Consider the following 25,453-nt stretch of genomic DNA (forward strand, 5'->3'; position numbering starts at 1 on the left):
AATTAAAACAAAGAGAGAAGTAAAATACTGGAAAGTAAATTTCAATTTTATAAATAATATTCCTGTTTAAGGATTTAAGTGTTCAATAAATCATGCTCATCTGCTTCCATCTCCTCCTTCCCCGCTCCAGGTAAGCTCCATGTGCATCTCACATGTCCAGTGTTGTCACACAGCTAATAAAGATCCCTGTGGCTCTCTGCTGCCAAGATGTCCGGTAACATAGTAAGTTCAAAATCTGTAGATGGGTCACTGGAAATGCAGAGAAGAAAACAGCTAGGAAACAAAGACAGTTACTGTGGGGTGGGGTGGGTGTCCCATGTGGATTTAGTTTCTTTTCGTTGTAGCAAGTTGCAGAAGTTCTGTTGCCAAGGTCTTCATTTCTTCTTGTATTTTTGTTTTCCACAGCTTTCCTGTTTGTGCGTGGAACCCAGATGCCCTTTGTATGCCCTTGATATCCTCAGCAAAAAGGAATTTCACTGATTCATCCCCAGAGGCTTCCAGTTTCATGAGGGGGGCTCGTGTGTTGGCAAGGAGAGAAGCTGATGGCTATTACTACCTGGGCCACATCGCCCAAGAGGTGAAGGTAGCTATTTATTGGGAACTATGCTGTAAGAGGATCTGTGTGTCTTTTCCCTGTTTTTCCCATGCCTCATCGGTCCCATGCCCTTGTTGTGGGGTGGCTCTCCCGTGATACCGTTCACTTCATAACCACTATTGTCTCCCCACATCCTATTTTCATCTGTTTCCTGATGATGACTGGCTGTTTACTGTGAGGCGTCCTGCAAGCAAAAGCAGCCTGGAAATCAATCCATCTTAGTAGTTACAATAAGTTGTTATTCAGAGACAACCAAACAAAGCAGGTCCCTCATCTCTATTGCCTACTTCTGCTCAGTCTAGCAGCAAAGTCAATCAGCTAAACAGCATAACAGTAACCCAAAACGCCTGCCTCCAGGGACCACCTCCTCCTTACCAAACTGAGAGCTTTCCTTGTTCTCTTCCATCTATGTTTCTGGGATTTGTGAGATGATTTTGGATGCCAGACAGAAAATCCCCCCTGCAGGCTTTCTTTAAAAATCCAGTTCATTTCACAGTTTGTAGGTTAGTTAAATAAATAGTGATGCTTGTATAGGTGAGGATGGCTGTAAGCTCCAGTGTGGGGTGGAACAGATGGGTACAGCTAAAGGCACGAGTGACATTAGCTGGAGTAGGAGCTGACAGCATTATTTGTGTAAGTGCACTCACAGATCTGCAGAGAAGGCTGAGATTTCGGTAATAGATCTGCCCCACACCCATTGCTGAAGGCTTAAATTAAAGCATTTAAATTTATGACAGTTGTGACATTTTACTGGTTTGTTATCCTTTTGATTACTATGTAATGAACTGCATCATACACAGCAGTTTCTTTTGGCTACTCTTTTTCTGATGGGAGGTTTTCCTGGTAAAGTTCTGCCTTAGCGTGCTAATTGTGTTCTTACAAAAATCTAAGTCCAAAATGAAAGGAAGAGAAAGCCTGTCAGCCCCTTATGCCCCAGCTTTTTAATTACTTTCAAAGTCCAATATGGACACAGTACAGTGAAAAACCTTGTAGAAGAGGAAAGCTACATTCCCAGATCACATTCCGCTTCCTGGGATTTCTGCCACTTCCCTCTTAGCACTTATGTTTGGCCGTTAATTGGACCCAGATGTCTGTCTTGCAAACCGCATGTTTTACTCTTGTAGGGCTCCAGGGAACGCTTTTTAATTGAGTTTGACAAAAGTCGCACTCTGAAAGGCAAGGTACAGCTTCGCATGCAGGAAACGCCTCTCTATGACATTCTTCACTACGAAGATGCCAGGCAACAGCCTCTTGCTCCAGGAGACAGGGTCTTGGCACCATGGGAGGCTAGAGCTGAACGTTTTGGCCCGGGCACTGTGCTAAAGGTTATGGAGAACAAGGAGGCACGTTTAGGTACGGGGTATTGGCTTTCTTAATAGTGCTAGACTCGCCACGGTTGCTGGTCATGATACAGAAAAGAACAGTCTCAGTCATGGAGAATTCACCACCTGCTGCTTGGGTTCTCCTCATCTTTTTTTTTTTTTGTTGTTGGCACTAAGCAGCCTGTTCTCTTTCAGTGCCAGAATTAATGCAGTTCCCAGAATTAGCCTTTGCTTTGTTTTGTGAGTGGAAACTTCCTAAAAAGTTGGGGGTGGGGGAGGGGAGGCACGTCCTCCTGACACAAGGAGAAAAATGTTCCTGGCCCTCATGAGCATTCACCTGATTATCTGTTAGTCTAGTTTCCAGCTTTTGCAGGGTAAAATCCTGGCTCGCTGTGATGAGTGAGAATTTTGCTATCTGCTGTCTCTTCATAGGAAGTTCAAAAGAAGGTCAAATTTTAAACCTATAAAGAAAAAATCATGGAAGTTGTTACAAAATTGTCTGAAACACAAGCTGTTACTTTTATCTCCTGCTTTCTAAGAGATAAATCAAACAGGTTGACATGCTTCTAATACATTCTTTGCTTTTTTTTTTTTTTTTTTTTTTTTTTTTAATATGCACAGCACACAACAGAAGGGGCGTGCTTGTGAATTTCTGGAATGGGCAGACTAAGGAGGTGTCTTCTGACCAAGCTCTGCGGATCCCTCTGCCCTTAAGCGAACGCATCATCCTAGAACTGCAGATGCCTTTAGCAGCCAGGCAGATGGTGGTAGATTCAAGCTTGGATTACCCATACATCGTGACACCGGGTTACAGAGCCTCAGGCCATTACAGACAGGGTCACTCAGAGCTGGACTACTGGCCAAGGGGTCTGTATTCGACTCAGCCATGTGCTAAGTGCAGCTGTAGGTGTACCTCGCTTCTCCATTGCTGCCTTGCAGCCTGGGAACCCACACGGCCTACAGGGTGCAAAGTGCAGCAGGAAGATGCCTTCATCCCAGGAATAAGCTTGACTAAACAAGAGCTCAGCAAGAAAACAGAAGAGCAACTGTCTGAAGTGAGTATCTCATCTTCAGAAAGTGTTTCCAGAGAGGAAGAGAAAGAAGATAAGAGATTGAAGACAGAAAATGTTCCAAAAGATGTTCAGGCTTGTTTGGAAGGGGACAGTGAGGTTATAGAACCTAAGAAGGTAAAAAGTGCTTCACCCTGGGTCTTCTGTTAACATGTGGTCTGCTATTTGTATAATGTCTGCTTTGTTACCTCAAGTTTTCTGCTCTTGGTACCAAAAAATTACTAGAGGTTTTAGGCCTGACCCTTATGTATGCCTGCTAAAGAATGGAGAGACTTTGCTTTGCACTGTCTTCCTGATCCTTTGACCGGGGAAAGAGCTAGAAGCTGTCATTGTCACTTGCTGGAGCAGACTCCTAGAACCTCTTCCACGGATGCAGAATGAGAAGTGTCACATAGCCCGGTTCCTCTACATTCTGCCTCTGCGTAAAGGAGGTAAAGGCCAGAAAAAGTGTCAGACAGAAGACTTTACACCAGATAAGGATTACAGTAGGGATTGCTCCATACCAAGGCAGTCCCTGGCATAATTCTATTAAGATATTTCTCCACCTTGTTAGAGGTGTCACCTCTCCCAATCAAAGACCAAAAGAGACTTTTGTGATCCTTGGTAGTTGGTTTGGTGCTTGTGAACAGGGCACTGGATGAGGATCAGTAAGGAGGAGGTTAATGTGCACCAGCTACTGCCAAGCTTTTCTCCATTGCTCTGCAAGGGTTAGAATCCCGATTTCTGGCACGTGCCAGAAACGTGACTGTCTTTCAGCCAGAGCTCCTCTGGCCTGATCTCTTTTGTACCAGTTTGGACCCTTCCAGGCAGAAGTACTGCCAGTTTTAGGTCATTTGAAGATGTAGAGAAACCCACAAAGTGATCAGAAATTACTCTACTTAAGAGTTGTTTCTTTAGGAAAGAACTCCCCTGGAGTTTTTTTTTATTCTTTCTTAAACTTCAGTTGCAACTTACGACCTTACGCTGTAAGTTCATGGAACTAACCTATTCTTTTCCATATCAGGTCTGGATTATGATTGCATTTCTTGTTGTTTCTAGAGTCCTCAGAGGGAGATGGCTCATGCTATGGTTGATACTGCTGTCAACACAGACAGCTGGTTAATGGAGACAGTCCACAAGGAAGAAGCAGACCGCAGACAGCAGGATGCTGAAACTGAGGCTAATTTTAGACATGAACATGGTATTGAAACTGTAGCTCTTTTATCCAAACGTAAGACTTACCACACAATTATCAGTGCAGCAGGCCATCATGTCTAAGATCTGTTGCCATAGTTCTTGATGCTTCAAAAGAAAATGCCATAATGCCATGCTGTGAGTATAGGCACCATAGTGTAGTATCATTATATGTCGGTATTAATGGTAGTATGGTTTGAGAAGTTGTTCATCATCTTCTCAAGGTGAAAGTATTTTCAGATGAAGTTGGGGTTTTTTGGCTTTTACAGCTACTGCAGTAGCAGCTTTTGGGTTTTCTTAACCTTTATCATAATGCTCACTATAAATATTATTTATTATAAAATTTCCTTACTTTAAAAATTAATCTGTAACCTTAACTATGACTGCCTATAGGAAAAAGATTTCACCAGGACTGTTCTGCAGAACACTCCTTCTCTTACCTGTGCTGAAAATGATTGCTTTATAATGTCATTGAGTAAACTTTTGTTCCGTTATCATCCAAAAGAGGCTGGATCGTGATTTTAATCAGATTGTTGCTGTTCTCATTTTCTCAAGCTAGTTTTGTGAGAATTGCAGGCATTTAAGTGAGGATTCTGAAAGCCTAAAGCTTTCGCTAAGTGTTATTGCTTTGCTCTGCGTCACTGCTGGTAGAGGGAGAATGAAAAGTCAAACAGAAGTGCACATTTCCTCCCAGCTGGTGTTCCAGCATCATTCCATGCAACAACTGCAACTCAGGTCCACGCTGTCTGTAGCAGAAAGGTCCAAGCAAACTCTGCTCATGTTCTCAGTTACCCAAAAGCTGTGTTAGCACGGTGTTATGCCCAAGCTAATTTCTCCTGTCTCTCAGCAGGATGTATAGCTCAGGCTTTGCCCTGTCAAGAAATTTATAATTTTTGCTTGTCTCGGAGCATTGGCAGAAGCAGCTCATGTCTGTCTGTGAAATACCATGTAAACAATCCCTTAGCCTGAGTAGCTGTAAGTACAGTCAATGATCTTGTGTTACCAGGCAAAACTCTTGCTTGATTGCAATGGCAAGCTTGTTTTTTGAAAGCTGGGACCTGTTTTGTGGAGACTAAAAAATGTCCCACTTCCTCAGATGAAAATGTTGGTACTAAGTTATGAAAGTCTTGCTTGAATATATTTTATATGAGAAGACCTTTTTTTTTTTTTTAAATTTGGTTTCTTTTTATAAGCTGCCTATAACCTCATATGTCCCTGCCCTAATTTATTTGAAAGGTCTTTTTGAGTCCAGAGTGGCAGAAGCTCCAATCCAGCATTCCCAAAGGAGCCCTTCCCTGGGAACCAGTGCTTTGGTTCCTTTCAGGCGCCAAAGCTTCTTTGACCGAGTGAATCAATCACTAGAGAAAGACAGCCTGACCATCAAATCAGCTCTACGTGTACAGAGACCACACAGTACCCCCAATGTGCAGGCTAGGAGATTCACAAATCTTCAAAAAGACAAAAGCATTCCAGTAAGTATTTGGTCCAAACTAGATTTAGCTATATTAGGATCAAGCAATTTGTTTATGTCATGTGAGAATATACTCTCCTTTTATCTCTTTCTCAAACGTTTTTACTGCAACAAAAATTATGCCTATGTAGAATAATGGCTATGTATAAATAGAAACATAAGGTTTCCACTTGGGAATCAGTGTTGTACACGAACAGGGCACTTCTGGTATTTTTACTCAGCACTTTTGATAAGAGTTTTTTATTTCAGATCTAATCTTTTCTAAATAAACCTCTCAGCCAGCTCTACTAGATAGCAAAAAATTATTCCTCTTTTACAAATACAAAAGCAAAAAAGAGAAAGTCTAGGTAGCCAGCTGAATCCCCTAGCAGAGAGTGCATGTCAGGGCTGGGATGGAACTTCAAGTCTCCTAATCCTTAGGCCAATCCTTTACCTGCTAGATAACACCATTTGTTCACCTCCCACCTATAAAAGACCTTTGATTCTTTCTTTGATCTCTCCCTCTGTATGTCATTAAACACAAACCAACCACAAGGTACAGTTTTTGCAAAGGATAGCAATACAGTGGAGAACAAAGGTGTTTACTGCCCCTAGGAAGCCATACAGATCAATGTGTTGTTAAAAGAAATCAGTCCAAATGCTACATGAGACTGGCAGGGACATTATTTGAAGGTCCTGTAGTGTTTTCCAGCTTGCGGTATTAGAGATGACCTCAGGAAAGAACTGGAAGGAGACATTCTGTTTGCAGCGGAGCAGCTAATGGCAGGAACATGCTAATTGCAGCTGGGAATAGAAGAGAGAATGCATTTGAGAGAGGAAAATATTTTGTGGAAACTGTTCCAGGCCCAAACAGCTCTAGCAATGTAAACTGGAATGCATGTCTAAGTTTTGGTGATGTTTCCTTGCTCCTTTCCTCATACAGGGCACTGTAAGGAGTACAAGAGGGATAAATATTTCACTATGGCTGTGAAAAGAAGCCTTGTAGGTGCTCCTTCATCTCTTTACACAGCACAGTGCATTTAAAAATGCAAATTAGGAACACTGCCCAGCATTGAAATGCAGCTACTACTGAAGAAAACACAAAGACTGCTTGACCATGGGTAGAAATCTCAGATAACAAGAAGTGAAGAGTTAGTACACCTGCACAGAACTCCAGGAAGATTTTGTGTTTGGCCAGGGGGAGGCAGATATTTCTCTTTCTAATAAAATCTAATAAGGAATCTGTTATATGATTTGTGGTCAGAACCTGTATTTTCCATCCAATCCAGAAGCTGACACAAAGATTGGGCAGTTTTAAGCATTGGCTCAAAATCGGAACAACCAGAACAGCACAGCCTACTGACCTATGAAGAACTCTTAAAATACTTGGATTTTCAGGCACCCCTTTGTTGGTTAAGCCTAATCTTTTGTACAGGTTTTAGCATCATACGCAGTGTTTTCATGGATGGGAAGTGACGCTATAGTATTCATGAGCCAGTGTGGCTTCCAGAGCTCAGGAGTGACATTAGAAGACTAAGCTCTTCTGGTTTTGTAGGTTACAGTTTACATTAGAAAAATATACTGATGAGATTAAGGGTTTGTTGGTTTTTTTCTCTTAGAAATCAATCCTTAATGGTGCATCTCAGGAGAGATGGAAAGAGATGGACTACAGAGCCAAGATTGAGCACAAAAGGTGGCAAAAGGAACAGAGGCAGCTGAAGAGGGAGCAGCAGCAAGAGGAAGATGGCATCCGACGCCAGCTGCGCAGGGACAACCAGAGGTGATACCTAGGAGCTAACTGGTTTTTGTAGTAAATGTCGGAAGGTTGGTAATGTCTACTCCCTGGTCCTCTCATTCAGTCTCTGAACATCACGCCTTGTGCCTCATGCTAGTCTCTGCAGTGGTCATGGTGGTTTACTAATGGGAATAAAATTGATGCTTGAGGTATGGACGAGTGAGTACGCGTGGACCCATAGCCTTTAGCATTACCTCCAAGGGCAAATTCCCTTCAATCTCATCCTCAGACCCAAAGTCCTTTTGCCTCCCAAATCCCTGTTCCCTACCCCTGGCCCCACAGTCCACTTAAGCTTAGCAGGTCCTTGCACCCATGACCCACCTCCTTCCATCTCTTCTGTTGTCCCTGTGGCTCCACCAGCAATACACATAGCCACCCAGTTGTCCGGATTAGTCCTACAGCCCTCTCCGCACAATCCATTTCCTTGGTTCCTGGTCTTCAGGGCCAAGAACACACGGCCGCACCAGGTTACGTAGTCAGGTGAAGAGATGACTGCAGTTAGCTGACATCAGGCACCAGCCCATTTGGGTGTTTTGCCACCTCTGTTTAGGACACAGGTTTAACCTTCATAACCTAACAAAGAGCCCTGGAATATTAACTGAGCACACATTGCCAGAATATCTGCTTTGTGTCTTATGCACTGTCTTTTTCTTTTATTGCTCTTTCTTTCTCAGAAATTTGAGAAATTTTGTTTTGGAAACAGGCAGCGATTGCATCAGAGAACATTGCAAGGGCTGGAGAAACAGCTGGAGCACAAAGACAGAGCTCTGCAGCATGTGGCACTGCTCCAGGCTGCTGGGGCAGAGAGGAGCAGGAAAGAATCCTTCTTGTCAGAGGAGGAGAAGAGGAAGGCAAAGTCAGAGGCTGCAGTTCTTAAAGACACAGCGTTTGCAGAGAGAGGAGTTGCACGCAGAACGCAATGAAAGAAGCTTTGAACAAGAGAAAGAAAGGCTGGTAAGGGCAATTCCAGAAATGTTTTTCCTGTACTACCATGTTTCCAACAGTGGCACCATCCAGAGTATTTGTCTTTCATCTGTTTTATATCCAATGTAATTATATCATTTAGAGATAAATAAATGAAGGGTAATGTTTTTTGACACATGTATGAAGATGAAAGATGGGAAGTAAAATTCTCCATCTCTGTGGTAGACAGAGTCTTTCTGCATGCAAGGAATGAATCCATAGATTATACCCATTTCTGACTTCTGCCAGTGATAACTGCGGATGAAATTCAGCATGAAAGCTGGCTGTACAATTGTAAATGTCTTTTTATTTTTATATAGGATTTTCTCAGGAGCAGAATGCAGTCACGGCAGGAAATGTTGGAACAAGAATCACGGGAGCAGGACAGGCAACAGAAACTGCACTGGGCTGCCAAAGGAAGAGTGTTCCAGAGCAGAGACCGTTCACGCCAGAAGATGGAAAAAGGCGGCCAGAAACTCCTGTGACCTCCAGCAGTACCTCAGAGAACAGAATCTTTTGATGCTCCGGGCATCACTGCTAGCGTAAGGAAGCTGCAGCGTGGGCAAGCAGGCCCTTGAGCAGTTCACAGAGCTGCTCTGTATCTTGTAGGTGTGAGTCAGTGTGCTGGAGCTTGGGTGCTTGAGTGCAGTTGTGACAAGTGGAATTATGATTCCTGGAGAAGTCTTTAATCTCCCTTTCATTGCAGCCAGAGTGCATTTTCACTGCTCCATCCTTTACATGCCTTTCTTTCTGGAGTTACTATTCTAGTCCACCTCTGTCCAGTGAAGTGGTGCAAGCACAGGCACAGGTTATGTCCTGCTAATACAAGCCTGCAGGGAAATCAAATACAGGCCTGAAAAGGCTTCTGCTGCTAAATTCTGGGAACTTTCTGCCCTGCTGTGTTTCTTGCAGAGCAGCGCCAGAGGAGCACATTTCTTTAAGGTCAAGGAGTACATAAAATAGGAAGTGTAGTTACGTGATGCTGTCTTATGACTTACCTTGCTATGTTAACGTTACATGAAATATGGGGAAGGAGAGCTGGACACCAGCTGGATGTTAAAAAAACGGAAACAACTGCAGCAGTGAAAATGTACATGCTAAAATACAATGTAAATTATCCACTGCGGTTTCTACCATTAACAATGGACTCTTTTGCAAGTGTCCTATTGCAGTTGAGTTGCAGAGATCCCTAGGGAAGATGTCCCCATACATATGACACAGTTGTGCTACTTCCTGCCAAAACTGCTGTAGGGGGCAGGGCAGGGATCCAGTGACATGAGAGGTGCTTCAGAAAACCTGGTAAGACAACTGGGAACCCTCCAGCTTGGGCTTCAGGTAAGTGTAGATCTTCTACTGTCAGGGTGTACGTACTGCTCGGAATACATAGGCCACTCCCCTACAGGAGGAATGACTTAGAGAAGCCCAAAATGCAAAAAGGAAGATTTTTTTTTTGGTGACAAGCCACTCTTTCTAGACATAGTGATGAGAAAAACATCTTTTCTCTGAAATACCTGTCTTTGGAGAATCACCAAACCCAATGGTGGGCTTGAGGGTCTGTTTTCCCTACAACCTTGCTTTCAGGCTGGCAGTCTCCAAAAGCAGGTAATCTGTCAGAAAGATACTCAGATATCTTTGCAGATAGGGTGCCTGGTCAGAATAAACAGACTTTTTGTTCACCATGAATAAATGAGGAGAATGCTACAAAGACAAATGAATTGTTAAATTGACAGTTAACAAATTGTGTAAGAATCCAAGGTAGCCAGTAGCGCTATAGGAGGAGAAGAGTTCCCCATTCAGGCTATAGGGTAAAACATAGTTACCACCTGGAGTCCACAATGCGACTTGCTCATGACTCCCCTGAATTTCTAAGTGCGTGCATTACCGACTCCTTAGTGAAGCATGTGGTGTCAGCCACCCCCATGGACAAGCTACCAGCTTCTCCCCTCCCCTGAAAGGAAACAGTAAGGCACATCAAGAGACAGTTTTCTGCAACAGGAAAGGAGAGAAGAGGTTTTTTCACGCATTGTACTCTGATTAGTGGAGGTGCCTTCATTCACAAACGGGAGGAGGAGGTTATGCTTGTCACCTCCTGAAGTGCTGTCCCTCTTCCTCACATCGTCAGAGGTACAAAATACAGCGGCTGTGACACAGAGGATGCTATTATCAGCTTTGGGTAGCCAGAGATGTCACTGTTCTTTTCATATGGGTATTTAGGAAAGGAGAATGGACGTGGCACAATTTATTTGCTGGAGCAGTCAGAGCTATATCGAAGGATGTTCTTATTTGATACAAAATTATGTTAAAATATATATAAAATATTTGCAATACCTTGTTATAAGTAATACCTAGAACCAAACTAGAAACAAAATATAAATGTTGTTGCCTGACATTCTGTGCACACTTAGAAACGTTACACATTTTCTGGCACATCACTCAGCAAAGAGCCTATTATAAAAATTCACCCCTTTTACAGGAACACAGCACCAGTGATAACAGCAGTTTCTAAGTAAAAATTTAAAAATTAAGAAAACTTGTAAAAGCGAGCTCCTTTGAAATTCTGCCCAATCTTTTGAATGGCCAGCAGTTTCTTAGCAGTAAGTCTCAGACTGTGTTCCTCCAAGAAGGCTATGCCTTCAGCTTTCCCAAAAAAAGACAGTTAAAGCCTCTCATCCAGATGTTTACAAACTATTCTAAGGCCTTAATAGCTAAAAGGGATATTTTAAACTTTAGGATCCATAATATGCATGAACCATCCTGAGATTTTTGTTTAAAAAAAAAAAAAGGGGGGAGGGAAGGGAAAGAAAGATGAACCTATATATAAGGTGAAGGCTTTGACATTTTGTTTGTTTGTTTAAATTAAGGTCTGAAAAAATTATAACTTGCTGCATATATGGAAACTACATGTGAAGCACAGTTTTGCATTTTAGACATGGAATTCTATCATTTGGTTTAAGCTCTGTTTAGCCTCTGGAAAAGTTGGCTGAAATTTGCTCAGCAAGAACATGGACAGCTGTGCCCCAAACCCACCTAACTGATGGACTCAGCCCCGGCTGCACACACTGCAGAGTGCTGTGCCTGGCACCTCTACCCCCCCAGCTGGGTGGAAACGGGAGGGAGCATGCACACTACTGAGGGAAAGTGGGTGCTGGCAGCACATGGAGATTTGCTTTAATGTAAAGTTTGGGGGTCGCTTGCTTTTCTTCTTTTTTGAGTTCTCTTTTATGCAAAATGATGTGCTAGTTAGGACAACAGTGTACCTAGTTATGAGCTTAAGTCTAACTAGACTTACAGAAACAAGCCTAAAACTTAAAGACATTAAACTCTACTGCTGCTTTCATCCTTAAGCATTTGGAAATGGAATATGTAATGATTAAAGGAAAGTACATGAAATATATTGAGCAGAATCTAAACTTTTTTCAGACTTCAGTTATATATCATTAATCATTATTTTATAATCACCATAAAACAGCAGATTGTCTGCTTATGTACTTTCTCTTCATTGCTTAACTGTCTGAAAACAGACCACTGCAGACACCCTGTGCTGCTGCAATTTCACATACAGTATATCTAGGAATATATTTAGTATTACAGTATTTCCAATCATTCATAGACTCTGTATTTAAATACAGCCATAAAATAAAAATAAATTTTAATACTACTATTAAAATAACTGACTGTAAAAGCCATGTATGATCTAGATCTTTTGCTGGCTTTATTTAATTTTAAACATTTACAATGTGTTTTCCATCCATTAGGAAAATGCTTGGACTCCTCGTTTTGCAAACTACTAGAAACAAAACCATTTGCATATTAGTTAAGGTTTTGAGTTGACTAGGGTGAGACTAGGGGAGCAGGGGGGAGGGTGGTAGGAAGGAAGCACACAGAGGTTAAAAAAAACAAACAAAAAACTTTTTTTTTTATGGTTCAAAAAAAACTAAGACCAGTACAAATATTCCCAAAATTTGTTTTTATTATGGAATTAGCTTTTCTGCCTAGGCAAATATTTTCTTTTGCTGTTTATAATCCAAACTCCTATAGTATTGTGCTAGAGCACAGAAGTTTGAAAAAATCAGATTGACTCATCTGTTTTTATCATCCAAAATTACTAACAGACCACTCCATGCAGGATCTCAGGACACTTCTACAATAAAAGTAGAAGTTAAAAGTACAAAAGACAAAAAGGTTTGTTGGCTTTTTTCAGCCTGAATTAGTTGCTTAGGTGGTGTTAGAACATCATTTCTCATACCACAGTGACAGATAAGTCAGTAAATTGTCTTTAAATATTTAACCTGATGTATTTCAAAACAGACTTGATCAATGAACATCTTTTTAAAGACTTTTAGACAAGTAAGACTGCTTTTCTCATCAGGCTGCAGTGATCTTGTGCACCTAAACTACATGATAAGTCAGTTTAAAAACTACCAGAGCATATTAGCTCGTAGAACTGTGTAATGAGTCAGAACTCTCCACCTGTGCAAAGTCTTCCTGGTTTCTGGAATAGACCTTCTAATCATCCCACGCCTGGTGCTTGGCTGAAGTGACTGAAGGCAACATTAATGGACAGTAACCACCTCGTGGCATTTCCCCAAGATACATGTGACTTCTCACCTTCAGCTTCTTTCTCTGCCAGCTCACAGATGGCATAGGTAACCCTGCGCAGTGAGAGGGCAGCAGCCACAAGAGTCTATTCGAGGACAGAAGCTGCAGTCTTGATGAGCAGTGGTTTAGCTGCCTCTAGGATGTCCAGTTCGGGGTCCAGTGAACGACCAAGACCTTCCAGAACCATGATGGCAAAGATGATGGAAGCAAAATTGCTCTCGAGCTTCACCTAGAGCCACAAGCGACTGAATGAACTCAGTGGACCTTTTTTTTTTTTCCCCCCTGAGTCCATTCCACAGCACTACCCGCTCTAGCTAAGCTTAGAGGGAAGGGAAGAGGCAGGGGAGAGCATACACACATCTGAAACTATAGTGCAACTCCATCACTTGGAGTTTCAGAACACACTGAAATCCAGCAGCAGGCCCAAAAATAAGACAACAGTTTCAGGGTAAGTGCATGCCCTGAGGGAACCCAAGAGTTTGTTTTTCCAGTTCCAAGAAGGGGAATGGGATCTTTTTCTTCCATACTGGAATAGCAGGAGCTTAGGAGTGCTCACCATTGCTACAGTAGTTATAAGCTGCAGTAGTATCGAATGTACTTGAACACATGCACTTGTGTAAGGGGGAGCTCACCTTCTGAATGGCCACGAGAGACCCCCACAGATCACAGAGGAAACGATCCTCTGCTCCGCATGTGAACAAACTACTCCCAAATTCCCAGTCAGGCACCAGGATTGTTTCAAGGCATACCAGGGCATTAAGAATTCATGGAGTTGGGAGGACTTGCTTTCTAAGGGCCTAAATTACATCTCATGTTATTAGAAACCAGCTTAATGAGGCTTAATGACAAAAACCTCTAACTAAGAAATGTTTAGGGGGACCCTCTGCAGGCTGGGCAGCCCTGTGGCTGACAACCTTCTCATCTCCTCTAGTTCAGGCCACCATAGCTCTGTTGATTTCCAAAGTTGTTTGCAACTGTGGAAACTTGTCCCCCAAATACTATCAATTACAAGAAGGAATCTCTGTTCTGTGAACAACTCCTCACTTCTGAGGCCTCTAACAAACCAGTAAAATGGCCTAGTGCTGTTACATAACCCCATATCAAGAAAGAGGTCCAGGGAAGAAAGCCCGCAATGATATACAAATGGAGCATACATTAGATTTCCTTTTTGGCTTCTAAGGGACTATAAAAAAAGATGGGAAAAACTATGTGTTACAGCAACATTCCTTTTAGTAAATAGTATCAACCATTAGATGCAGCATTAAGACAAAACCCCACAAAACAGAAATTGGTCTTGGTAGGGTACATATCAAGGCCTGAGAAAGTGTGCCTGCAACACCTGGATGCATTCCTGCAGCCCCCCTCCTAGCAGTTCATTTCAGAAGTCACAGTCCCCCTCCTTGTCAGCCCTTCATGTTCCCAGTAGTTCTCCCTCCCCAAATGAACTTCCAGCTATTGAAGGCAGACAGCGACAGGACCTCACCTTATGCGTCATCAATAATTTAAAGACATTCGAGAGGAGATTGGCCACCTGAAGCTGGAATACAAAAGGAGAAGTTAACAACTAATCAAAAAAACCTGTGGTCAAGAAGACTGAGCCACGTGAGTGACAGGCAGGATTCTTTCTAAGTGTTTTTTAGCATTTGGTTCTGGTGGTGGGACAAGATTATTGGGCTGACAACAGCCAGCACCAAGGTATGATCCCCCCCACCCCACCCAGGATAAGGAGTTCAGCTGTGACCCCCGGTTCTGCTTACTTGCCAGCCCAGGAAGGCTGAGAATGTCTGACCTCACAGCAGTACACAACATGCACTAATTTGTTCAATACCACCATACTACACTCTGTGAAGTGCCCAGCCTGGCCTTAGCTAACAGGATGCAAGCTGTGACATCAGGCTCAGCAACTCCTCACAGGGAGCTGCAGATGTTAGAGATTTAAAAAAAACCCCAAAACAAAACACCCCACAAACACACATGGTTTTTTAATTAAAGGGAAATAAGAAAGGATTTTATGGACTTTTGCTGCACCTGAGACTAAAAGCACCCAGTATTGGTTGGTGGTGCTGATGAGATCAGAGCTGGCCTTTCCACATGGATCATTCTGAAAGCCAAGCTGCACTGAATTACAGGTAAGTGAGGGTGGGACATTGTTTGTGCACTTGCCTTTCCTAGGGCAATGGTGTTCCCCCGGACCTTGGTCACTAGTTCCGCCATCTCAGCTTTGAATCGCTCGATATCCTGGCACTGGTTAGCACGGGCATGATGAAGGATCAGTTCTGCCACTCTCTCCCCCTGTGAAACAAGTTGAAAAGGAAAATCAGAACTTGATCACTGGTGCCAGCAGGCCTACAGGGAGCTGCACAGCATCGTCCCTGGAAGGCCTCTGCTGCAAAGGCCCCTGGAGGAGGCATACTGCAGGGAGAACTCTGAGGGCCATGCTTTCCCATTCCAGCATCAGAGACCCAACGAATCAACAGAAGGTGCAGGAAGAGCAGAACTGGTCCAAAAGTCTTAGCTGCTATCTGGCAAAACCCTGCTTATTTTTTTTGCAGGCCTCGTAGGGTAGAACACAACAAAGATCTCTCAAAGACAGTCAGGAGAAGTCTCGGGGGGAAAAATAAAATCCACAGGATTGGCACTTTCTTCTTAGTGGAAGAGAGAATGGTGTAAAGAAGGGCATATATTAACCTCCCTTATGGGCTAAGTCCAGTCTTCCATTTGCAAATTGCAGAGGAAGAGCGAGCAGATTCTACGCCAGCAGATGCTTGTTGAGAAAGGAGGGTAGCCATAGCCAAGCTTCACTTGTGAGAGGCTTTATAGCTCTTTTTGGAAGACGTGTCTGACAGCAACATACCGAGCCAGAGGCCCCAGGTTTGGCGATGAGACTTGGTGTAGAAGTTTTTCACCTGTAGATCATGAGTTACACCCAGCCAGAGCCATGAAGGACTCGCAATCAAATGTTTGCTGTTTTTGCTTAGTAGCTGAGAAGTCAGTCTGGCAGCACAGGATGGGCCTGAATACACAGTTTAGCACTGAGTCCTCGGTATGCTTTGGCAGATTAAACAGACCAAGTCAAAACATGTCCCTCTTGAGATATGCTGGTGAGCCATCCAGCCCACAGCTGAGAAACAGCAACGTGCAAGTATGAGCACAGATGCTTTTTCTCAGAATGAACAGGAGACATCAGCACTGGATTCTCTGGTCCATCCGAGAGTGTATTTTAAATAAGTGGGAAGGAGGATAAAGTAGTTCCCCTTATACAGAGGAGCCTGGCAGAGGCTAGACCTCCCCACCCCCACCTGTTTTGCTTCCTCTTCTCTACAGACGCTGACACAACAACAAAATGGAGGATGGCGTATGGGCTTTCCAGCAGCAAAGCTGCAGAAGGGAACATGTGTGGAAGACCGAGGTGTTAATCCATTCCCTCCTCTTCTCTAGCAAAACCTGGCAGATTCTGCAACAGTCTCAAACACAAGTGGGTCCCAGGCAGTCCTAAATTGCATCAGAAGCACTCCTAACCAGGGAGTGGCAGCCACTGCTTCCCATTTAACACCTTCCGTTTCCTGGGCCACTGAAGCCACTCCACTCTGGCAGCCTCCTTGCTGTAGCTGAACATCTTATCCCTGTGTCTGGTATAGCTTCCACTCTAGCAAGTCTCCTCTCCCCTCTTAGGGAGGATTGTAAGGGGAAAATAGAGAGAAAACTATCACTTCGGCCATCAGACTCTCCAGCTGTCTCCCTTCCCCAGCCTCAGCTCCCCAGCCCCACAACAGAGGCCTCACCTGGCCCTGGACCACAGCCGTGAAAACCGCCCGGAAGTTCTGCATGTCAGCGCTCTGCAGCTCCGCCACGATCCCTGCGTCCAGCAGCACCAGGCAGAGCCGCCTGAGGGGTGGCTGCACTTCCACCACGAGCGTGTCGCACAGGTCCACGATGGCTGTCTGCTCCTTGCAGCTGGTGCTGACGTGGGCCGTGCCTTGAACTAGGATGTTCCCAGGGTGCAGGTCAGCATGGACAAAGTTGTCAACAAAGACCTAGAGGATGGGCAAGTCTTAAAGCAGCTCATTCCAACCACACCTGCCCACCAAAACTCCCAGGCAAACAGCAGAGGTTTGTTTCTGGTCTGTTCGCTGTCACTACTAATGTGCATCACCCTAGGCAGCAATACAGCAAATGGCTTCTGCTGGAAACCAGCTGTGCTGAAATGGCATGGGTGCTACTCACTCTAGGGGAGTCAGCAGAGCTGTGTGAAGCAATGCTGTGCGTTTGCTAGCAGTCAGGTAGGACAGCCAGGAGTCCCAGCAGGGAACAGTAGTGCTCTCTGGCAATTAACCCTAAACTGGGGGCACACTGGTGGGGCCTTGGCAAACCGTAATGCAGTAAGAATAGGCCATTTGCCTTTCAGTGGCATGGGTTATAGTGAATGGTTAAGTTTGCCTAGTCCGGGACATCAACCCATATTACAACTGTATTGAAAAGTAAGGAAAACAAGTTACGAGAAGAGGAAACAAATGTATGTAGCACTTCTCTGCCTCTGCTAGCAGTTAGCACCAGAAAGGACTAGCAAGAGGGCAAGCACAAGACAGTACTTCTCCACTAACCCTCCTGGCCACCTGGGACTGCAGGACTTCCTGCCCCAAGGAGGTTATCTTTGTATTTCATGGATTTCTCCTACAAATTTGTCCAATTGCCACGTAAATAATTAGAGCTGTGTGAAAAAAGGAGATTTTTTTTAGGTGATTACCTCTGGTAATTTTACGTCCTCCTCATTGTTCTATTTTGAGAAACCATACACAATAGATCCATATTCACTCTCATGCACTCATGACTGCACATATCTCTGTCATAAGCTACTCATTTCTCTGCTTTCCAGAGTTAAGAGTCCAAATTATTTCACCATTCCAGTATGGAAGCCATTCCACACCAGTAATCATCCTGGCTGCCTTCCTCTGCACCTCTTCTAATTCTATTAGAGTCCTTGAAATGGAGGGTCCTAGACAGTGAGGGACTAGAACTGCACAGAGTATTCAAGAAACAGGTATTTGTTTTACTTACAGCCATAATGTTGTTTCTTTGCTCTTTAGTTCTTTTCTACTCCTAAAATTTGGGGGTTTTGCTTTGCTCGTAACCATTCAATCCAATGTTAGCGTAAAACTATTCTAGTTCCACCATTGCTTTTCTGAGTGGTAAAAGCTATTTCAGATTCTGTCATACTACAGGGAGTCAGAACTGCAGGCCTCGCCATCGCTCTAGCATGATGTTGCAGTTATCAGCTGAATTTCATCTGACACTTACTGCCCATGCACTCAGTACTGTGAAGTTCTTCTGCAACTCTTCCCTGCTAGTTCTCATGGCTCCTCATGAGACAATTGTCTCACCCTCTCAAAACTCCTTTCCAGATCATTTGTGATTATTGCAACCACAGAAGAACTAGACAGTCAGAAGCTGAATCATACGCTGAATCTGGCCAGGTTTGTTTGCTTTACTCCATACTTAGTTCTTCCTTAAAAAAAGGCAGTTTTGGAGGAGGAGTCAATAAATGAAGAAACTAGCTAGCTGTTTTCCCTGCAAGTCGCATCCATGGTCTCTGCACGGAGCATGATATTTGCTAATTACATTGCACTTTATAGTACTTGGGCAATATGTGAATATTCATTAAATGGATTAGTGGGTTTCCTAAGCAATGCACTGATCAAGTTGCCTAGGATGACCCTACTGTGTGCACGCAGATCACCCTTCTGCAGTGGAAGAAGCTCCGTGTCAAAGTCTACAGGAGTGGCGTATCTTGTCCAGGCTTTACTCAGACCTTGTGTTACACTGCACATGAAGTATGGACCCTCCCTCTGCCAGTTCAGGAGCTGCACAGTGCCCTAACGGCCCATGTCCTGGGTTACTGCGAGATACCTGGCATCCATGGGCTGGCTCCAAAAGGCACAGCTGTATCTTTCAGTCCATGGCGAGAAGGGTAGGAGACATGGGAAGCAAACAGGTTCTCTCTTTAGCCATATTGTCTTATTACCCCAACTGAATAGCTTCTGCAGGAAAACAACCTTCACTTCCAGCCTCAGCCAAGTGCCTACCATCTTTAGGAGCATGTCCATGCCCATCTTTGCAAGCCTCTGCCTCAGCTCTGTGGCAATCTCCGCATGCAGGTAGCGTGAAATAGGCTCACTCTCCTGAAATAAAGATGGAGCTGGAGTCAAACACACCCTGTGTCTCACCTTCAACCACACCTTTACCACCACCACCACACCTAGGTGCCCAGAGTTGAGGGAAGGCAATTAAGAATACCCTAGAAAGGACCTGCTCAGTAGAGGCTGTACCTGCTGTGATGGAGAATATGAGAGAAGCAAGGGTTTGTTCTTTGGAAAGGGAGTGATACAGCCTGGGGCAGAAATACTCTTGCCAGGATCACATGCACGAAAACTAAGGCTGAGAGCAGCTTTGGTCTGTGACTCAAACATCCACAAGGGAAGTGAGGCAAGCATCAGAACGTGTCAGATTGCTGAGCTCCTTGCTTTGACCCACCACAGAGGAGAGTTGAAGCGTGGTGTTGGTTTGCAAAGCACAGGCAAGCACATGGTGGCTGGACACACTGCTGGTCTGCTTGGTTTCAGGCCAAATGTTCACTTCTATATGGAGTTGTCTGCCACCTGTCTTCTGGGATGCACTGCTTACAGACAAAGAGAGTGGAAGAGACACTGAGGAAGGACACCAATCTCTTAGCAAATAAAAGCATCCTTCTGCCTCTGATTGCTCCTTCTCAAAAAAACCCCTCCTTGGCATGTTCTCCTAAGGGCCTTCTCACTGCTACCACCGCTCCCAGACCCTGCAATTCTTACCTCAAATGTTTCCACTAGGACATCTGTCGTTACCAAAGGCCGAAGGGGAGTTGGGAACTTCACAAAATCGACATCTAGGAAATTTTGTCGGAAGCGCTCCAGATTTCTGGCTTCGTAGCGTAAGTCAATCTCAAGGGAGAAAAAGAAAAAGCAGGTTGGAAATGAGGTGCAATTAGATCTTCAGGATCCTGTATGAGGATATGACTGTACAGTGCAATACTCAATACCAACAAAACTAGTCAGAAAGCCAGAACGAAAACAAAATAGAGTGGTGCTTCTTACATGCTTATAGCTTTCCTGATGGAAGAGTAGAGTAACAGACTGGGTAACAGATGGCCTACAACCCAGCACCTTCGAAATACGGGTGACTCTTACTATAGGCATGGGGTCTCAAAAAAGACAAGGACTGCATTATTTTCAAGGGTAAGACAGATCCTGAACCAAAGCTTACCGTCCAAATAGCAAGGCAGGCAGACAGGATAGAAGAACTGCAGCCCTAGCCTCACTTTACAGATAGGCAGCCATAGCAGGAAGAAATTTGATGTAACACATACAAAATAATCCACTATGCAAAGTCCTGGCCCCAGCTCTTCAGTGATCCAGTGCCTTGAAACAAGGCCATCCCCCCTGCCCACTGCTGCTGCTCAAGGGGACAGGATAACTTTGCCTCACCTCCCTCATCTGGCAATGGGAAATATCACAGGAATACTTCTTGTTCTTTCAAAGAGAAATGAAAGGAAATTACAACAAGCCTATCAGATGCTCTCCTAATCCTCAGTCTTCAGAGCATGCACCAAAAGCTCTGCCGAACTAAACTGGTACTAAGGACCTCGAGTGACATCTGAATACAGTCAACAGTTTACAACATGGATTTACTGTGCAGATTTTTTGCAATAGTAGAAAAGAATTAAGACTTTCAAAAGCTTGTAACAGGCTTCAGACTCCGCAATCTAGACACAAAAATGAAATTAGCAGATAATGGTTCATTTTAATAGAAACATAAGCCAAATTAAGCCTGTAGTGAAATCTTTGTAAGTTTGGTAGTAAGGATGTTTCAGGACTGTGTCTTTATAAGACATTAGTGAACCAGGATGTTTTCAGATCTATTTGCAAAGCTTAACTTTACCGATGCTATGAGTCTGATGACAATGCAATACAGAATGTATTATTAACTCATGTAAAAGTATATTAGTTATGCCAATATGTATACCTCGGTGCTAACGAACATGACCTGTGAGTATAGATTGCAAACATATGAGTAGGACTGAAGAGTAAAAACACATGTCTGAGCACTTGTTTGGAGAGATTCTCTTCCTAAGGAGAGAATGAGTCTCTCACCAGTGTTCATCTTTCACAATGCTGCAAAAAGGACTGTGACTATGGCTAGCTAGCTGTTCAGGCTGTTCACTAGAAAACATACTCAAAGTCTAAAAAAGATTTTTAAGTCTAATAAAGATTGTTAAATTTTTTCATTGCTTTGCTTTTTTACTCTGTGAGCATATAAGCTTTCCTACAGTAACATTACGTGACTGATTAGAATAAAGAACATAACTAAAGAACAAGCAAACCTTCATCTAACCCTTTAAAAAGTAGCAGTATGAACAGTTAGAGCCAGTCAGCAGCAAGACAAAGGGCAGTTTTGTTTCAGTACGTGGGGACCATGGCATGGCACGCACCTGCTGAATCATAAGCTTCTCAAACTCCTCCACGATCTCTGTCAAACTGAGCCACTTGAATCCAGGGAGAAGTCCAATGATGTGGCTACCCATCTTCATGAGAAACAGATCCATCTGGACTTGGTGGACCAGCCCAGGGTGCAGGACCTGCACAAGAATGAACAGTGGCAAGATCAACTCTCCAAACACTCCATTTCAATCAGCTCAAGTGATGCATTCCAAATAGACAGAACCCAGCCTATTAGACTGGGAGCTAACAAGGCTTCTCCAGCTAGTCCTCAGAAGAACTGACATTTTACCATGGATTAAGTTGTAAAGAAACATTTTGTAATTGTCAAATGGAATATATCTGTGCTGGAGACTACAGTGTCACCCAATGCCATTTTCTATTGCTTTCACGCTCCCGCCCTCTCCCTGCCATATAGTACTGACTAGTGTTTGGAGCAGCTCGAATTAAGATTTCTTTAAATAAACTTTGCTGGAAAGAACTCATCTGTTCCAGATTTCTTCATGTGAGCAGAGAAAGAGTTTCATTGTCTGGAAGGTGAAACCAAGCTTAATATTCATTCTTTTAATGTAAACTGGGCCTTTGTAGGCATCTCTGGTATCCACATGCCACGTCAAATGGTGCCATAGGCAGTATGCATACTCGAGCTCTTCCGGCTGGGAAGAGCTGGGGCCACCGCAAGTCTGGATTGCAGCTGGATGGAACCAAAGCGCTGAGAAAAGACACCGAGGGAGACGAGCATCACTTCTCTTGCTCTACTTGGCCCTAGCCACCTACTCAGCTCCATGGGAATTAAAATCTCATTGGCCTCATCCAGCACGCTCCATTTTCACACATCTACCAGCCAGATGTATGACTTACTTTAATGGCTACAGGCGTGAGATGTCTGGCTGATGAAGTATTTGCATTCAGGAGTGGTTTGGCCATCTGCTCCATTAGGGACATCCCACTCACAGGACTTCCCCGGGAGCAGTCTGCTGGCCTCAGCTCCTCCCTGCTCCTCTCGTCCCGCATCTCCTCGCTCTTCCTCCTCCTCAGCCACCTGAGAAGGCCTCTAAAGCCTGACACTTCCCACGCTTCAAAAGCGGACTTTAACTCCGAGTGTTGCGCTAGCTCCTTGGCCTGGGAGCCGGCGATAGCTGTGAGGTCGGCATAGGCTTTATACACCTGGGCGACGCAGCCTGAGCCAACCGGCTCCCGGCTTTGGAACTTGAGGATGCCTGTCCAGTCCTCACCAAAGGCCTTCCTTAGGAGCTCATCGGTGTGGCCCCACGGGTGTGGGCTCACCTCGACGTGCAGCTTGGAAAACTCATCGCAGAAGGCCTCAGAGAAGAGGTCCCTCCGGGTGCTGGCCCACTGGCCCAGCTTGACACAGGTGGGGCCGGCAGCCTCGGCCGCCCTCCGCAGCAGCCGCAGCCACAGGGCACCCAGGCCGGGCCACAGGCGGCTCAGCGGGTAGAGCAGGAGCAGGGGGCCGAAGCGCAGCAGCAACCCGCAGGCCCGCAGACTCAACCGGAACACCAGACCCAAGCGCCATAGCAGTCCCCCAGGCGGCCGCTCCGGGCCGCGCTCCCCCACCCACACCGGCCCCCGCTGCCCCGGCCTCTCCTTCCAGCCGGTCCCAGCGGGCACCGCCAAGGCCACCGCGACCCAGCGCCCGGCACGTAGCCCGCCGCGCCCCGCTGCCGCCCAGCCGGACAGCGCCCCCCTCGCCCCGCCGGCCCGCCCGAGGAGGGGGCGCGGGAGCGGCAACAGCCGCACCGCGCCACCCGCCACCATCGCCCGCCCGCCGCCGTTAACGGCCGCTAACGGCCGCCCGGGGGGGCGGGGGAGGGGGAGGGGGAGGGAAGGGGGCGGGGCCAGCCAATGAACGCCGGCGGGCGGTGGCGGCCCGCCCCTTAAAGGGACAGGAGAGAGAGCCTCGAAGGATTATGAGGTGATTTTCCCTGCCTCACAGATTGGCACCTGAGCCTTGTGAGGGGAAGAGCTTGCCTGAGCTGTAGCCTCATGAGCGGGAGCGTCCCCTCAGGTTCAGGCTATACTAGAGAAGGATGAGAGGCCCCTTCCCTCTTGTCACCGGGCGCCCGCAGGGACGCGGATGCGTCCCTGCGGGCGCCCGGTGACAAGAGGGAAGGACCCCGCACTTGGGCCGGGGGCCTTCACGTCTCCATCCATTTTGACAGTTGAGGTGGGGTCTTGCCATCTTGGTTTTGAGCCTACCTTGGTTTGGACTGGTGCAGTGCACCAAGCTACGGGTGAAATGAGGGGGCTGACACATGCCAGGGGGTACTTCAGCCATTGCAAGGTGGCGGCTGCCTCTCCTTTTTTTCCCATGATGAGAGAAGCTGGCAGTGACCTTTTTATTTTTAAGCAAAAGCCGAGGCCTTCTAGTGGTAGCCTGCTGCTGGCAGGTGAAGTGTTGTGATTATTAGTGGTTTCCTTAGTGGAGTATTAATGAAACAGTCAGTGCTTTAAGTAATGGAAGTACCTGAGGGCACAAGATGGTGCATCATGACTGGTAAAAGAAATTAAAAGCAAAAGCCTGCTGAGGTGATGATGGTAGTTCAGTAGAGCTAACAAGTTGTTTCATCTTCCAGGCTTGCTCTGAACCTTGGGCTTTCTGCTCCACAGAAGGGCTGCTGATGGCAGTGCTGGGTCTCCTGCTTATTCCCAAGTCAGCTGGCAATGGATTGACCTCATTCGTAATTACACAGCTACAGAGGAGTGCTCATTTCCTTCGCAAAGGACACATGCCTTTTATAAATTGAAACTAATGCACCCGCTGCTGAGGATGCAGCTGATGACGACATCATCCATCTCTCCCTTTTGGGAGCTTCTGTGTATGTGACCGCAACCCACCAAAGAGTGTGTTTTAGGGGACAGCCACCGCAAAGGTGATGCCGCAACTCACGTTGCCATTGCGGCTGTTCAGCAAAGCTACTGTCTTGCGCAGGGAGGCTTTGGGCTGGGAGCTGCGGCCTTTCACACTGGGAGTTCGGTTGGTTCCCAGCTTTAGGTGTATGTTACTAACTGCATACTCAGAGGAAAAAAAGTTTGGGAGCCAAAAGCCTGCAGGAATAATTAATCCACTTTCCAATCCAGATCCCTCCCTCGCTTTAACGGGTAGCTCAGATCTGACCAAACAAATCTCGGTGCCAACAGGGAGCTGGATTATGGCCCCGCGCAGGTGAACAGATCAGCTGATGGAAATCGTTTCGCAGGCTTTCGAGGCTTTCCTGGCCAGCTGCTTTCCTGTGAAGCGTCTGTGAGCCGATCAGATGCCGTGACAGGTCCCTTCAGCAGCGGGAAGCTGTTGGAGCAACTGGTGCTGGTTTGGTAGCACGTAGGGACTTTCTGCTTTCCCTCGGGTATTTCTGTTTGCAACCAGAAAGGCGTCTTGCGCACCTCGTCGCTTTTTTTTAATTTTTGGCCTTGCCACCGGCAGCCCCCCCCCCCCCCACCTCCGCGGCCCCCCCGCCCCAGCCTTGCCTACCGTCCCACCGCCCGGGCCGGGTGCCGGCTGGCGGGCAGCACAGGACGCGGTATTCCCCCGAGCGGGGGGGGGGGGGGAGGGGGGGGGGGGGCGGGCGGGCGCGGTTGCCATGGCGGCGGGGCGGGGCGGGGCGGGGCGGTGCTCCCGCCGGAGGGCGGCCGGGGCCGGGGCCGGTGCCGGCGGGGGGCGGCGGCAGCAGCGGCGCGGCGCTGCATGGCGCGGCGGGCGGGGAGCCCCCAGCCGTGCGTCCGCTCGCCGCCAGCCCGGCGCCGGGCGCCGCCGCCGCCGCCATGCCGGGGCACGGTCCCCCACCCCCGCCGAGGAAGGTAGGGGTGCGCGGAGGGGCCCGTGGCGGGGCCGGGGCAGCGGCGGGCGTTACCGGGGGAGAGCGGGCCGACGTGCCGGGAGGCAGCCCGACGCCGCCGCCTGAAGACCGCTCGTCTCCCGTGGCGGCGGTCGGGGCGCGGG

The 25,453-nt window shown here is 46.2% G+C and overlaps 3 protein-coding genes across 4 annotated transcripts in view; 2 read left to right on the forward strand and 1 right to left on the reverse strand.

Moving 5' to 3' along the window:
• The first annotated feature begins 171 nt into the window (after positions 1 to 171).
• On the forward strand, positions 172 to 9,455 carry LOC127025314 (trichohyalin-like). The gene is made up of 9 exons (XM_050910228.1): positions 172 to 222; positions 406 to 577; positions 1,720 to 1,948; positions 2,539 to 3,104; positions 4,026 to 4,167; positions 5,397 to 5,632; positions 7,230 to 7,390; positions 8,080 to 8,359; positions 8,689 to 9,455. The coding sequence occupies exons 2-9, from the start codon at positions 443 to 445 to the stop codon at positions 8,851 to 8,853; spliced, it is 1,914 nt and encodes a 637-aa protein (XP_050766185.1). The 5' UTR covers positions 172 to 222; positions 406 to 442; the 3' UTR covers positions 8,854 to 9,455.
• Positions 9,456 to 12,347: 2,892 nt separating this feature from the next.
• Positions 12,348 to 23,271, reverse strand: ADCK2 (aarF domain containing kinase 2). Its single transcript, XM_050906950.1, has 8 exons — positions 22,354 to 23,271; positions 21,486 to 21,632; positions 19,810 to 19,938; positions 19,048 to 19,143; positions 16,750 to 17,001; positions 15,131 to 15,259; positions 14,451 to 14,504; positions 12,348 to 13,196 (listed from the first exon to the last, which is right to left on the reverse strand). The coding sequence occupies exons 1-8, from the start codon at positions 23,269 to 23,271 to the stop codon at positions 13,053 to 13,055; spliced, it is 1,869 nt and encodes a 622-aa protein (XP_050762907.1). The 3' UTR covers positions 12,348 to 13,052.
• A 1,993-nt stretch (positions 23,272 to 25,264) lies between these two features.
• The window catches only part of DENND2A (DENN domain containing 2A), a 61,512-nt gene continuing 61,323 nt past the window's right edge, over positions 25,265 to 25,453 (forward strand). For both annotated transcript variants that reach the window (XM_050905174.1, XM_050905183.1), the window contains exon 1: positions 25,265 to 25,311. The gene's annotated coding sequence lies outside the window, so the exon portion shown is untranslated. The remainder of the gene's footprint in view (positions 25,312 to 25,453) is intronic.

The sequence above is a fragment of the Gymnogyps californianus genome, chromosome 1 (assembly GCF_018139145.2).
Source record: "Gymnogyps californianus isolate 813 chromosome 1, ASM1813914v2, whole genome shotgun sequence".
Taxonomy (NCBI): Eukaryota; Metazoa; Chordata; class Aves; order Accipitriformes; family Cathartidae; genus Gymnogyps; species Gymnogyps californianus.